Raw genomic sequence first — 13,675 nt, 5'->3', positions numbered from 1 at the left:
AGGAGCAGGATTTTGAATTCAATTCTGAATTTAACAGGGAGCCAATGAAGGGAAGCCAATACAGGAGAAATGTGCTCTCTCATTTTAGAGATGTTGTGCAAATGGAAGAACGCAGTCTTACATATTTGTTTAATATGTGCATTGAAGGACATATCCTGGTCAAAAATCACTCCAAGGTTCCTCACAGTGTTACTGGAGGCCAAGGTAATGCCGTCCAGAGTAAGAACCTGGTTAGATACCATATTTCTAAGATTTTCAGGGCCGAGTACAATAACCTCAGTTTTATCTGAATTAAGGAGCAGAAAGTTAGCGGCCATCCAGGTCTTTATGTCTTTGATACATTCTTGCAGTTTAACTATTGGTGTGTGTTATCTGGCTTCATAGATAGATAGAGCTGGGTGTCATCAGTATAGCAGTGAAAATGAAAATGTACACTATGTCTTCAGTCCATTAGCCTGCGATTAAATGGTGTCAAGATGGCTATTAAATGAAATCTTTTTATGATTGTAAAGCAATTAACTGTCATAAATCATCAAGTATCAAATATCTCTAGATGTTTACATTTAACAAAAATTTGAATAAAACTCTTACATTTGTGCTCTGCAACCTTCCAATTCTAAAGCATTATCACCAGAGTGCAATTAGCTGGCAGCCAGTTGAGGCGAGTCGCTTCAAATCAAAAAGACTCAGTCAGACTGATGACAACATGTTGGCAATCTGTATTTTTAAATTAGACAGCAATCATTTTCAAACCTTTGACAACTTTGCGGAGAGCAATTGTACTCAGTCCAAGTCAGACTGAATCGTTTGAGGTAAGGTTGCTTGTGCAATAGAGGTAAGTGAGAAAAATTGATATGGCGCAGTATTGTGATATTTTGCATGGCGATATTGCATCGATCCAGAGACACTAAATATCAATATATTAACTCATTCACTGCCAGCCATTGGCAGTGAATGAGTTAAACCCATTGACTCATTCACTGCAATTGACGGCTATAGACGTCAATGGCAGTGAATGAGTTAATAAGTGAATCAAAATAAATAAATGAACAATAAAAAAATGAAAATATTGTGGAAGACTCTTCAACTAGCAGAAAGGCTCATCTATTGCACCACTATACTGTGATAACTTCCATTTACAACTGCAGTATAATATTACTAGTATAATATGATTAACTACATGTTCAATTTCACTTGCCAGCACCCAGGGCTAACTACTGCCAGGTCTGTTTAATCACGATATCATCTAAATATAACCTAAAGCTAACACAACATTTCACGAAAACATTGTCATACCAAGAATCAAACACGTCGGTGATAGTGGATGATCCAGGGCTGCTTTGCCGCTTTGGGACCTGAACAACTTGTCACGAATTATGGTCTCTACCAGAAAATAGGATGTCCAACCATCAGTTTGTACCCTGATGCTCAAGCACACTTTGGTTAAGTAGCAGGACAATAATGTAAAGGACATAAGCAAGTCTATTTCTGAATGGCTCAACAAAATTAAATTAAGGTTTTGGACTTGAATCTAATTTCAGTGCTTTGGTATGACAGGCCATTCATGTTTGAACGGGGAAATACTTTCTCACACCAGTGTGTACACATTACTGTATACAGTAAATTTATCTCTTTCTACCTTTTTAAGTCTGTGCAACCTCAGGTTGCTCCAGCTTCGATTTGATTACAGGAATTTATCTAAATTGGTTCGTTTATTTGATGAGCAGTAAGTGAGTAAAAGAGCATGTGTTTTATGCTTAAACCTCAGCTCAAACACACAGCCTTTATGTGACTCTTTGCTGGGTTATCTCCAGTGATTTACAACACAAATAATACTCAAGAGTTTTCATTTATTGTTTTAGTGTTACAGAAAAACTACAAACTAATCTAATCAAAACTGCAGTTTCTGTGTCACAAATTGCAAGTGAATGTATGTGTATGTCTAGATATGGGTGCAGCCTCACACAGGCAGGATGTCAGTGACAGGAGGATTAGGAGAGGAGCCATGGTGTGTATTGATCCACAAACAAACATGATCTGGATAGTCTAAGCCTCAAACTACTATTCAGGCTGTGCATTCACTTTTCATTTTCTGTTTATTTTTTTGTTTTGTGAGTGTGCGTTTGTATGTGTGTGCGCATGTGTATGTGTGTCGCTGGACTTGATTTGATGTGATTGGACCTCGTAGGTTCGTAATTTCATTTGCCAAACACATAGAACTCAAATAGAACGGTTGTCCCTGTGACCTGTCAGCTCCTTCTACCTGAAAGCATATATGTGCATAAATTCAGCTGGTGTCTCCTCCATGATCAAATCCTCCTTTTCTGTTAATCTGTCTGTTCACACCTTTTGTTTGTTTTGTTCCTATTTATTTGGTTACGATGTTCATGATAATCATCAAGGACAAGGCCCAAACAAAAAATTCAAATTTGTACCATGGGAATCTGTAATTGTGGAAATGCAAGATCAAGAAGTATGGCCACATTTGAGATGATTTCTCATCTGTAAATTTAGAAATCATATTACAGTCACTAAGGAAAGAAATCACAATGGGTTTCACAATGGGTTCACCCGAAACCTTGGCCTATTGTGACCCACACCTGTTTTCAAACCTGGGTTCATGTGATTAGGTAGAGCAGGGGTGTCAAACTCAAATACACAGTGGGCCAAAATTCAAAACTGGAACAAAGTCGCGGGCTAACATTAATATTTATTGGAAAAAAAATTCTTCCTCCAGATATAAGAATGAATCTTTTCTTATGGACTCAAACACGTTTTGCTGAAAAACTGAATATGGAACAAGCAAAGCTTAATACTAAACAATATATATATTAGCTGTATAATACCAGTAGGCCAGCTCTAATAGTAATTTGGTATGGCTTCGCGGGCCAAATGTAATTAGGCTGCGGGCCAAATCTGGCCCGCGGGCCAGAGTTTGACACCTATGAGGTAGAGGATCAAAAGGGGGTCCATGACCTTCTTGGGGATGCTCCCAATAGTGCTTAAATCTGGGAACATCCGCTAATTGCTTGTAGAACTGAAGAAGCTCTTCAAATGAGAGAAACTTAAAGAAGTCCGGTCATCTTTCTTTTCAAGCTCCTTAGACTGTGTCCATATAGTGTAGAGAGAAAAAAAACCTGCCCCTTTCGTTCACATAGACTACGATCAGCTGGATTCAGTTTGTGCAGGGAGGAGAGAAATCTTGAAGTAGTCTATAAATATTGATGAGTTACGATTTGAAAGAGCTTTTATTATTGCTGCATGAAAACACAAGAACATGACAGTAAAATGGAAACTACAGGTTAAAAAAACCATCCACTGCTGCTGATTCAACGTGGACTCAAAGACAGCATGTTAACAGTAGGCCAACAGTGAAGAATCCAGAAGAATGGTAAATCAGAGTGTATGCTGATCCCAATCAAATGGCCAATGTTTGATTTTCAACAGCCAACAAAAGCAGTCACCTGATCCAGCTCTAATTATATGCTTAAGCAAAAAGGAAAGTTTTAAGAAGTTTCTTGGACATAGAGAGGGTATCTGACTCTTGGTCAAGGTGCAACTTTCAAAGAGACATTTAACAAAATGTTAGTAGGTGGTATGTATACTTTTGCCTGATACTGTGTGTGAGCAACTTGGGGTTAATATCTTGCCCGAGGATAATTGGCATGCAGACTGGGGGAGCCAGGGATCGAACCGCCAACCTTCCCAAAGATGAGGATTCTATATTAATTTTCAGCCTTGTCCCTTGCACACACAGATTTGACATTTTTCAGATTTCAACATTCTGTTTATGTTATTGTGTTATGATGCACAATAAGTAATTTAGTCATTGCCTAAATTCGAAACAGAAACTGCGAACAGCTGAAGTTGGTGTATTGTTTTTATGTAATGCATGATATGGGTTTTGTGTTTTTTGGAGCACAGGATGAACCGCCTGAGTACCTTGCCCCGAGGATTTGGGTCATTGCCTGCTCTGGAGGTGTTGGACCTCACCTATAACAACCTGAACCAGAACTGTCTGCCTGGGAATTTCTTTTACCTCAGTTAGTGTGCATGAAGACACACACACACACACACTGTGTATTTATACCCTTGTGGGGACATCTCGTTGACATAATGCTTTCCCTAGCTCCTTACCCTAACCATCAAAAATGACGGCCTAACCCTGACCCTTACCCTAAACCTAACCATAACCTAATTGTAACCCTGACACTAAAACCACAGTTCTTCAAACTCGTGGGGACTGGGATTTCGGTCCCCACGAGGGCTGTTTGTCCCCACAAGTATAGTAAACTACTAATTTTTGGTCCCCATTAATATCCGTCCATACACACACACAAAAGTTCAAAATCATAGAGTCTGCCCAAAAGAATTTCCAAAGTCTCAAAGAGTTATAGAATTATTTTAGTTTATCCCATTCTTGTGGCAGTGAAGCTATATTCAATTCAATTCAGTGTTACTCATGTAGCGCCAAATCACAACAACAGTCGCCTCAAGGCGTTTTATATTTTAAGGTATACCCTACAATAATACAGCCTATGGGGCCAAAATTGCGAACCTGTCGCAGATTGCACGGACGGACGGGGTCTTGTTTAGTTAAGCTTTTTAATATTTTGCCTTCCATAAACAACTAGGTGCCTAATTTGGAAACTTTGGAAACTCACCCTGTCTCTTGCTAACTTATGTTGATGATGTTGCTGAGTTTGCTCTTGATTGATTAGGCTGTTGTGTTGTTCTCCACCATCATTGCACACGGATACAAAGTAACAGGGATCTCTGTTTTCCAGCAACTCTGCGAGCTCTTTATTTGAGTGACAATGACTTTGAGGTCCTTCCAGCTGACATTGGGAAGCTGACGAAGCTGCAAATAGTAAGTCAATATGAATAGAAGTCTTGGAATATTCAAGTCCTATTTGAATTTTAAATCAATGTAAGCATGTGATCTTGTTTAATAAGTGAACGCATCCTTTTTTTGCTTTGTGTATTTTTTCTCTTTAGTTGAGTCTTAGAGATAATGATCTGATCTCGCTGCCTAAGGAGATTGGGGATTTAGCTCATCTCAAAGAGCTTCACATCCAGGGCAACAGACTGACCGTTCTGCCCCCGGAACTTGGTACTGCCCACATACAAACAACTCTTTAGAGAATAGCATATTGATTTACTGTATGTGTATTTCCTGGAGAATTTGTCTGCTGACCGATGCTGAAATCCTGGACCTATCTCTTAGCCTAACCCAAACTTAACGCAGACCTAATCAAAGTCTTTTTTCCTAAAACTGAATGCTTTACATTATGGGGACTGGCTCTTTGCCCTAAAAACGTATTATTAAATCATCACTGTGATCCAAATACATTCATCTGTTAAAACTGAGTGTTTATGTTTAAAATAGAAATCTGGTGAGAAAAGCTGTGTTCTTTGTCATCACATTTCCTTTTTAAAGGGTCTTAAGCATATATAAAGGCAAGAGCTGAGTTTCTCTACCAACTGAATAAATCTGGGTGGGTGAACTGTTAGAGCAGTACTGTACTCTTCCTAATTAGCACTGCAATTCCCATGATCAAAGCCCTCAACCTGATGGCTCTGAAGCTGTATAGCAAGCTGCATCTAACTTTGTAAATGTGATTAGTTTGCAGAATACAAGATAAACATCAGACATATGAGAAAATGCTTCAATGGCATGTTTGTATGTCCTCTTGTCTACAGGTAATCTGGATCTGACTGGCCCTAAACAGGTGTTTAAAGCAGAGAATAATCCTTGGGTTACTCCCATTGCAGACCAGTTCCAGCTAGGAGTCTCCCATGTTTTTGAATATGTTCGTTCCGAGACCTATAAATAGTAAGTATTACAAGTTACACACACACAAATGTATATGTTTATCTGCAATGCTTGCATTCTTTGTCGCAGTAATATATATATATACACACACACACACACACACACACACACACACACACACACACACACACACACACACACACACGCAAAGGGTACTTTGGCGGAGAAGAAAGTTAGAGTCTGCACTGGAAAGCAGAAGACTGCTATTAATTCTTTGTTCCAAGCAGCAGGACATGCTGCAAATCCTCTGTGTGAATGCTTCAAACTGCTGCTCTGAGGCATGCTCTGGAACTGATCCCTGCACTGTGTGGCTGTGGGCGAGAGAGACAAAAAGACCATGTCTCAAACAAATTCCATTCCACTATATGTTTGCATACTTCTATGAGATTTGTTATAGCACCGTGAAGATATAGAGTAGTGCATACAAATGTCACACTTTGTCTGATTTGAACTCTTTTTTTTTTTTTTTTTTGACCCACACACAAAATATTTTTCTGCAGCACTTAAATGTCTTGATTTTTATTATTTTATTTTTTTAATTATTTTTAATATGCATTTTAAAGTCATTACTAGTGAATTAATTACCAAAAGACCAATCGAGAAGGCTGACGGTGGAAATACAAACATTGTGGTCTCCAGTAAAAATGAAACAAGTAGACGCACAAGATGCAGGGCTTGAAAATGTAAAGTCAGGCTTTGCCGTTGCCATAGTATGTTGTATCCATTGTAATATCTGATCAACATACTGACCTATCATTTCACTGGACCATGATCTCCCCATCAGTACAAGATGTAGGCTCCAGTGTGCAGATAGTTTTACATAATGTGTCAAGCGTTATCTTTCCCTCAAAAGCATCAATGGGAACTCAGGGAATGTTTGTTTTTTTGTTTTTGTTTTGTGTTTTTAGATTTAATTAATCCGTAGTTCTATGGCCTTTGAGCAGCTTTTTATTCTTTTGGTGCAGTCAAACAAAGGTGTGTGTTGGAATGTGTTAGACAAGATAAGTAAACATCATGGGTATGTTGAGTTTGCCTCAGATCTATGTGGTACTCTAAAAAGGCAGCAATGTGGGAGTCTAGAGTATAAAATATAATGCCTCATATAGTGTTCATGTTAATGTGGAAATGGCCTTAGAACACACTTTTTCTGTGGTGAATTTCTTGAGGGATCTCTCTGTATTTGGTAGAATACATTTCTCTGATCAGACCACTCACCATAATACACCGTGATATGTAATGCTCCACTATCGGGACAACATAAGCTTCCATACAGACTCATTGTTACTGAGTCAGTGTTGAAAGTTACATAATTCCTTCTAGTCCTCAGAGAATAGTCCTTTTCCTCCTTTTTTCCATGTTTTTTAATATGACACTATCATTCTTAGCTTGGGACAGTTTTTCATACAGATTTTTTGATGGTATTATTTATGGTGCAACAAAAGCCTAATTTAAAATGACAAAACATTTTGAGTCTAATGTTGGCTGTAACAGTTCTGCTTTAATCACAGAGCTGCATCCTTACAATGCCCGTAATTATATTTCTTAACTGATGATTTTGATATATGTTTTATCTTTTTCGGATACCACATACATGGTTGCATCTGAAAAGTCCTTCTGTTCAAGATCATGATTATCCCTCAGTTTTTATAAACTAAAGACAGAAACGTGGGTTTTAAGCCTTTTTTGACCAGGATTAAAATATTTTGCATTATATGGAAATTATGCATTATAACCATTTATCACTGCGACAGAAAGTGGGATGGCTGCCTTCAGCCTTCAACGAGCTGTCTAATTTAAACATCGTATCAAGCTGAGTTTACAGTTCTTATGCATTTTTTAATGTAGCATTGGTTCTTTAGCTTTACTGTTGATTTTCGCAGTGTAAAACAAACGGTGGTGGACGGGAGCATCAACAAAGTGAACTTTTCTTCGTTAGAGCTTGTTGATCCGTCTTAGAGCTAGTTGATTATTAAATCAATGACAGGATCACAAAGTGGGTGAAACAACACAGCAGATAACAACAGAACACAGATAACAACAGATAACACAACAGCAGCTTCCCTGTTGACATTCTAAATGACATTAGATGACATTCTAAATTCTAGTTCCTTCCACTTGGCTTTATAGCCTCTGTTACACCAGTGCAGTACGGGGATCAATTGTTCAGCGTAATAATAGTTTCTCAGGCATGGAAGTGCCATTCCTTCTGTCTCTTTCTTTGGATTCATTTAGTTCTAAAGGAATACATGGCTAATGCCTTCATGAAATTCTTTAAAAAGAAAATGTGTATATTTTTAAAAAGTTATTACAGTATTCTCATCGATGTAGCAGGAGTACAGCAACTGCAGTAGTTTCAGATTTTTTCTTTTTCCCTCTTTTTCTTTTTCCCTCTCTGAACTAACTTTAATAGTTCCAAACCAAACATCTATTTGACCCCCATCCCTACATAACTCTTCAAAGAAGTCTTACCATTATTTAATGATGTGATTTTAAATCTATGCATCCATCCATCTTCTTCTGCTTATCTGGGGCCAAGTCACAGGGGCAGCAGCCTAAGCTGAGGAGCCCAGACCTCCCTTTACCCGGCCACTCCCTCCAGCGTGTCCTGGGTCTACCCCAGGGCCTCCTCCCAGTGGGACATGCACGGAGCACTTCACCGAGGAGGCATCCTTGTTAGATGCCCAAACCACCTCAACTGGCTTATTTCGATATGGAGGAGTAACGACTCTACTCTGATCTGTAAGGGAGGAGCCAGCCACCCTGGCAGGTCATTCCTCCCAATCATGCCCCTCCAGGTCTCACTGTCGTTCCCCATATGAGTGTAAGACCACAGGGTCCCCAGGTATAGCACCCTACCTTGGGACTCCAAGAAGGTCAGGTACTCTAAACTGTCATTCAGCGCATAAGCATCCGACCTGAAGGTGCAGGGAACAAACCTTCTTGTTCACCGGAAGAACTCAGAAGATCTACTAAGATACCCATCCCAGCCCGCTGCCTCTCACCAAGACCAATTCCAGAATAAGACAGACTCCAGCCCCTCTCCAGGAGATTGGTTCCGCAGCCCAAGCCATGCTACATCCCATACCTACATCTAGTTGGTACTCCTCAACCCCACACACTTGCTCAGGCTTCTTCCGTCTGCCAGAGATCAGTCCGCCAGGTTCTCCTCCCCTGGCTGCTGCCCAGCACACACACACCCCGATCCCTGCGGTGCCTCCTGCAGGTGGTGGGCCTATGTCCTTTTTTCTGGCTTTGCCCGGTCAGGCCCCTTGGACTAAGGCCCGGCCACCAGACGCTCCAACATAGGCACCCTCCCCAGGCCTGGCTTCAAGGCGGGGCCCTGTTAACTATCCCAAGCAAGGTGAACTGTTCCCTTGGTCTTTCATTCACAGCAATTTTTGTATCGCTCTTTGTCTGGTCCCTCACCCAGGACCAATTTGCTATGGGAGACCCTACGAGTGGTCGAAAGCCCCCAGACAACATAGCTCCTGGGATTCCTGGGAAACAAAAAACTAAATGTGATCGGTTTATCTTTAATTAACAAGGTACATAGGCTGTTATAATTGCTGAAAAGTAACTGTAGTATCAGATGTAAAACAAAATTGTCAAGCTGTTGTAGGATTTTAGGAATTATTTGGAGTTCATCAAGGCACAAAATGGCACTAGTAAAGTAATAATAATGATCTTTTGTGGCTTCAGAGTGATCTTATCTCTGTGCTTGTCCTCCAAGACTTCAATGCAGCATTTGACAACACTATTCACATTTAATACTATTTTAACTTTACAGATTAGAATATGTTGTTGCTATTAAAAGTAATGTACTGTGCGGCTTTGGATTTTGAAATTCATACTAGGTGCATCTACTAAAAAGTGCAGATGAGTTCAGCCTCAACGTCAAAATCTGAGGTTAAGTTTTTAGAGTGTCTTTTGAATGCGATTAATTAAAGAAGAAGATACCATGGTTGCATCTACAAAAAATTCTTTTTCCAATCCTTTGACATTTAGGTCCAGGTCAGGGGCCAAGTTTTCTGAAAATGTTGTGAATACAATAAATTGAGAAAGATGGCATCGAAGATTTTTAAAACGTTACCATAGGTGCGTCTTCTAGTATCCTGAAGAATACCACTGTATTTGTCATAAAAACAAATGACACAAATCAGTCTTTCTATCAGATAAAGATGCAAAGTACCACTGAGGATTCTTGGTGTGATTTTGACAAGGATATTTTCTTCACTTCACACTTTAAACAAATATGAAGGACTGCCTTCTTTTATCTGTATTGCTCATACAATTTTCCATTGACACATTCTGTCTCTGGAGTGATGCTGAGGAACTGGTTTGTGTGTTGGTTACTTCTAGTCTATCCATCCATCCATCCATCCATCCATCCATCCATCCATCTTCTTCCGCTTTATCCGGGGGCCGGGTCGTGTGAGCAGCCGGGGGAACACCAAGGCGTTCCCAGGCCAACCGAGAGATATAATCTCTCCAGCGTGTCCTGGGTCTGCCCCGGGGCCTCCTCCCGGTGGGACATGCCCGGAACACCTCGCCCAGGAGGCATCCTTGTCAGATGCCCGAACCACCTGAGCTGGCTCCTTTCAATGTGGAGGAGCAGCGGCTCTACTCTGAGCCCCTCCCGGATGGCTGAACTTCTCACCCTATCTCTAAGGGAGAGGCCATCTACCCTTCGGAGGAAGCTCATTTCCGCCGCTTGTATCCGCGATCTCGTTCTTTTAGTCACTACCCACAGCTCGTGGCCATAGGTGAGGCCATCACCCGATGAAGCCAACAGAACCACATCATCCACGAAAAGCAGACATTAGATTCTGAGGCCACCGAAGTGAAAGTCCTCCGCCACTTGGCTGCGCCTAGAAATCCTGTCCATAAACATTATGAACAGAATCGGTGACAAAGGGCAGCCCTGGCGGACCCCATTATCCACCGGGAATGAGTCCAACTTATTGCCGGCAATGCGAACCAAGCTCCTGCAACGGTTGTATAAGGATCAAATGGCTCGTAGCAATGGGCCAGACACCCCATACTCCCGTAACACCTCCCACAGGACACCCCGAGGGACACAGTTGAATGCCTTCTCCAAGTCCACAAAACACATGTAGACTGGTTGGGCAAACTCCCATGCGCCCTCAAGTATCCTCGAGAGGATAAAGAGCTGGTCCAGTGTTCCACGACCAGGACGAAAACTGCATTGTTCCTCCTGTATCTGAGGTTTGACTAGCGGACGAACTCTCCTTTCCAGCACCCTGGCATAGACTTTCCCAGGGAGGCTGAGGAGTGTGATCCCCCTGTAGTTGGAACACACCCTCCGGTTCCCCTTCTTAAAAATGGGGACCACCACCCCGGTCTGCCAGTCCAGGGGTACTGCCCCTGATCGCCACGCAACATTGTAGAGGCGTGTCAGCCAGGACAGCCCTATAATGTTCAGAGCCTTCAGGAACTCGGGGCAGACCTCATCCACACCAGGGGCTCTGCCACCAAGGAGTTGTTTAACTGCCTCAGTGACCTCGTCCCCAGAGATTGCTGGGTCATCCCCCTCACCCCCAGACTCTGCTTCCTCCTCAGAAGACATGTCAATGGGATTAAGGAGGTCGTCGAAGTATTCCTTCCACTGCCCAACAATTTTCTCAGTCGAAGTCAGCAGCGCTCCATGCTACACAGTGCAGGTAGAGCACCGCTTTCCCCTCCTGAGACGCCTGACGGTTTGCCAGAATCTCTTCGAGGCAGTCCAAAAGTCTTTTTCCATAGCCTCTCTGAACTCCTCCCACACCAGAGTTTTTGCTTCAGCCACTGCCCGAGCCGCATTCCGCATTCCTACCTGTCAGCTGCCTCCGAAGTCCCACAGGCTAGCCAAGCCTGATAGGACTCCTTCTTCAGCCTGGTGGCTCCCTTCACCTCTGGTGTCCACCATTTGGTTTGGGGGTTACCACCACGACAGGCACCAACCACCTTGCAGCCGCAGCTCAATGCAGCAGCTTCGGCAATGGAGATGCTGAACATAGTCCATTCGGACTCAATGTCCCCAGTCTTCCTCAGAATGCTGTTGAAGCTCTGCCCGAGGTGTGCGTTGAAAATCTCACGGACTGGGGCCTCTGCTAGGCGTTCCCAGCACACCCTCATTACGCGATTAGGTGCACCGGATCTGTCCAGCATCCTCCCCCGCCACCTGATCCAACTCACCACCAGGTGGTGATCAGTTGACAGCTCAGCCCCTCTCTTTACCCGAGTGTCCAGAACATATGGTCGCAGGTCTGGTGATACGATTACAAAATCGATCATCGACCTGCGGCCTAGAGCGTCCTGGTGCCACGTGCACTTATGGACACTCTTATGTTCGAAAAAGGTGTTTGTTATGGCCAAAGTGTGATTTGCACAGAAGTCCAATATCAAAACACCGCTTGGGTTCAGATCAGGGAGGCCATTCCACCGAATCACGCCCCTCCAGGTCTCGCTTTTGTTACCCACGTGAGCATTGAAAGCTCCCAGTAGGACAACAGAGTCTCCAGGTGGAGCACCTTCCAGAACCCCACCCAGGAACTCTAAGAAGGCTGGGTACTCTGAACCGCCACTCGGCGCATAAGCGCACATGACAGACACTATATCTAGCCGGTACCTCTCAACCTCACGCACTAACTCAGGCTCCTTCCACACCAGAGAGGTGTTGCCAGTCTTGGTAGCCAGGGATCAGTCCGCCTGGGCCTCTGCTCCTGGCTGCCGCCACCCGGCACACAATGCACCCGGCCCCTACGGCACCTCCTGTCGGTGGTGGGCCTGCGGGAGGATGGGCCCATGTCCCCTTTTCGGGCTGTGCCCGGCCGGGCCCCATGGAGTAAGGCTCAGCCACCAGGCGCTCGCCCTCAGGCACCCTCCCTGGGCCTGGCTGCAGGGTGGGGCCCTGGTAACCCTATCTTGGGCAGGGTAAACTGTTCCCTCAATGTTTTCCTGATAAAGGTCTTCTGAATCGCTCTTTGTCTGGTCCCTCACCCAGGACATATTTGCCATGGGAGACCCTACCAGCGGCCAGAAGCCCCCAGACAACATAGCCCCTGGGATCCCTGGGACACACAAACCCCTCCACCACCATAAGGTAGTGATTCACGGAGGGGTACTTCTAGTCTAGATTATAGTAATTTTTTATGTGAACTGAAAACACGCTGCAAAAGCATGATATGCACTAGAAAGATCATATTTATCCTATTTTGACTTTTCTTCACTTACTACCTGAATTTACTTTAATATTTGTGGTATGCGGTTGCCCCTCCATGAACCTGCTCCAGGTTTTTTCCTGTTAAAAGGGAGTTCTCACTTCCCACCATTGCCAAACACTTGCTCATAGGCAGTGTTGGGAAGGTTACTTTTAAAATGTATTCCACTACAGATTACAGAATACATTCTCCAAAATGTATTTTGTAACGTATTCCGTTACGTTACTCAATGGGAGTAAAGTACTCTGAATACTTTGGATTACTTAATATATTATCATGCTGTTTACAACTACATGAATGTGATTTATTACTATTACTTAAGGTCCTCTGGCTAATACGTTGGGTTCCATGTCGGGCTCGTAGCCGAAAAATAGCTTTACTTTGTTGTCTGGGTCAAGTTTGCTAGCGAGAGACAGAGAGAGGCGTTGAAAGGTTGCTCCAACGGAACTTATTGTTTCGGAGGAAAACACGAACACGGTGTACAGTCGAGTCTTAATAGCTTACTCACAACTGGGCTCGTCAGGCACTCTTCTTGGCTGCAGTGGTTATTATTATATTTACATGCTTCCAGCTCCCGTTTCTGCTCGATGACAACTCGTACTTTTCCACTCTCCTTTTT

General features: G+C 42.9%; 1 protein-coding gene across 1 annotated transcript in view; it reads left to right on the top strand.

The window, feature by feature from the left end:
- The window catches only part of rsu1 (Ras suppressor protein 1), a 38,278-nt gene that overhangs the window by 7,713 nt on the left and 16,890 nt on the right, over positions 1–13,675 (top strand). Inside the window, exons 5-8 of the mRNA XM_005941276.2 lie at positions 3,925–4,043; positions 4,788–4,870; positions 4,999–5,113; positions 5,704–5,836. Of these exons, the coding sequence (XP_005941338.1) occupies positions 3,925–4,043; positions 4,788–4,870; positions 4,999–5,113; positions 5,704–5,836 (450 nt within the window). The remainder of the gene's footprint in view (positions 1–3,924; positions 4,044–4,787; positions 4,871–4,998; positions 5,114–5,703; positions 5,837–13,675) is intronic.

This window comes from Haplochromis burtoni, unplaced genomic scaffold (assembly GCF_018398535.1).
Source record: "Haplochromis burtoni strain Fernald_Lab_line unplaced genomic scaffold, NCSU_Asbu1 Contig_309, whole genome shotgun sequence".
In the NCBI taxonomy this organism is placed as follows: Eukaryota; Metazoa; Chordata; class Actinopteri; order Cichliformes; family Cichlidae; genus Haplochromis; species Haplochromis burtoni.
Note: the sequence above shows the minus strand (reverse complement) of the source record. Positions and strands in the feature narration are given on the sequence as shown.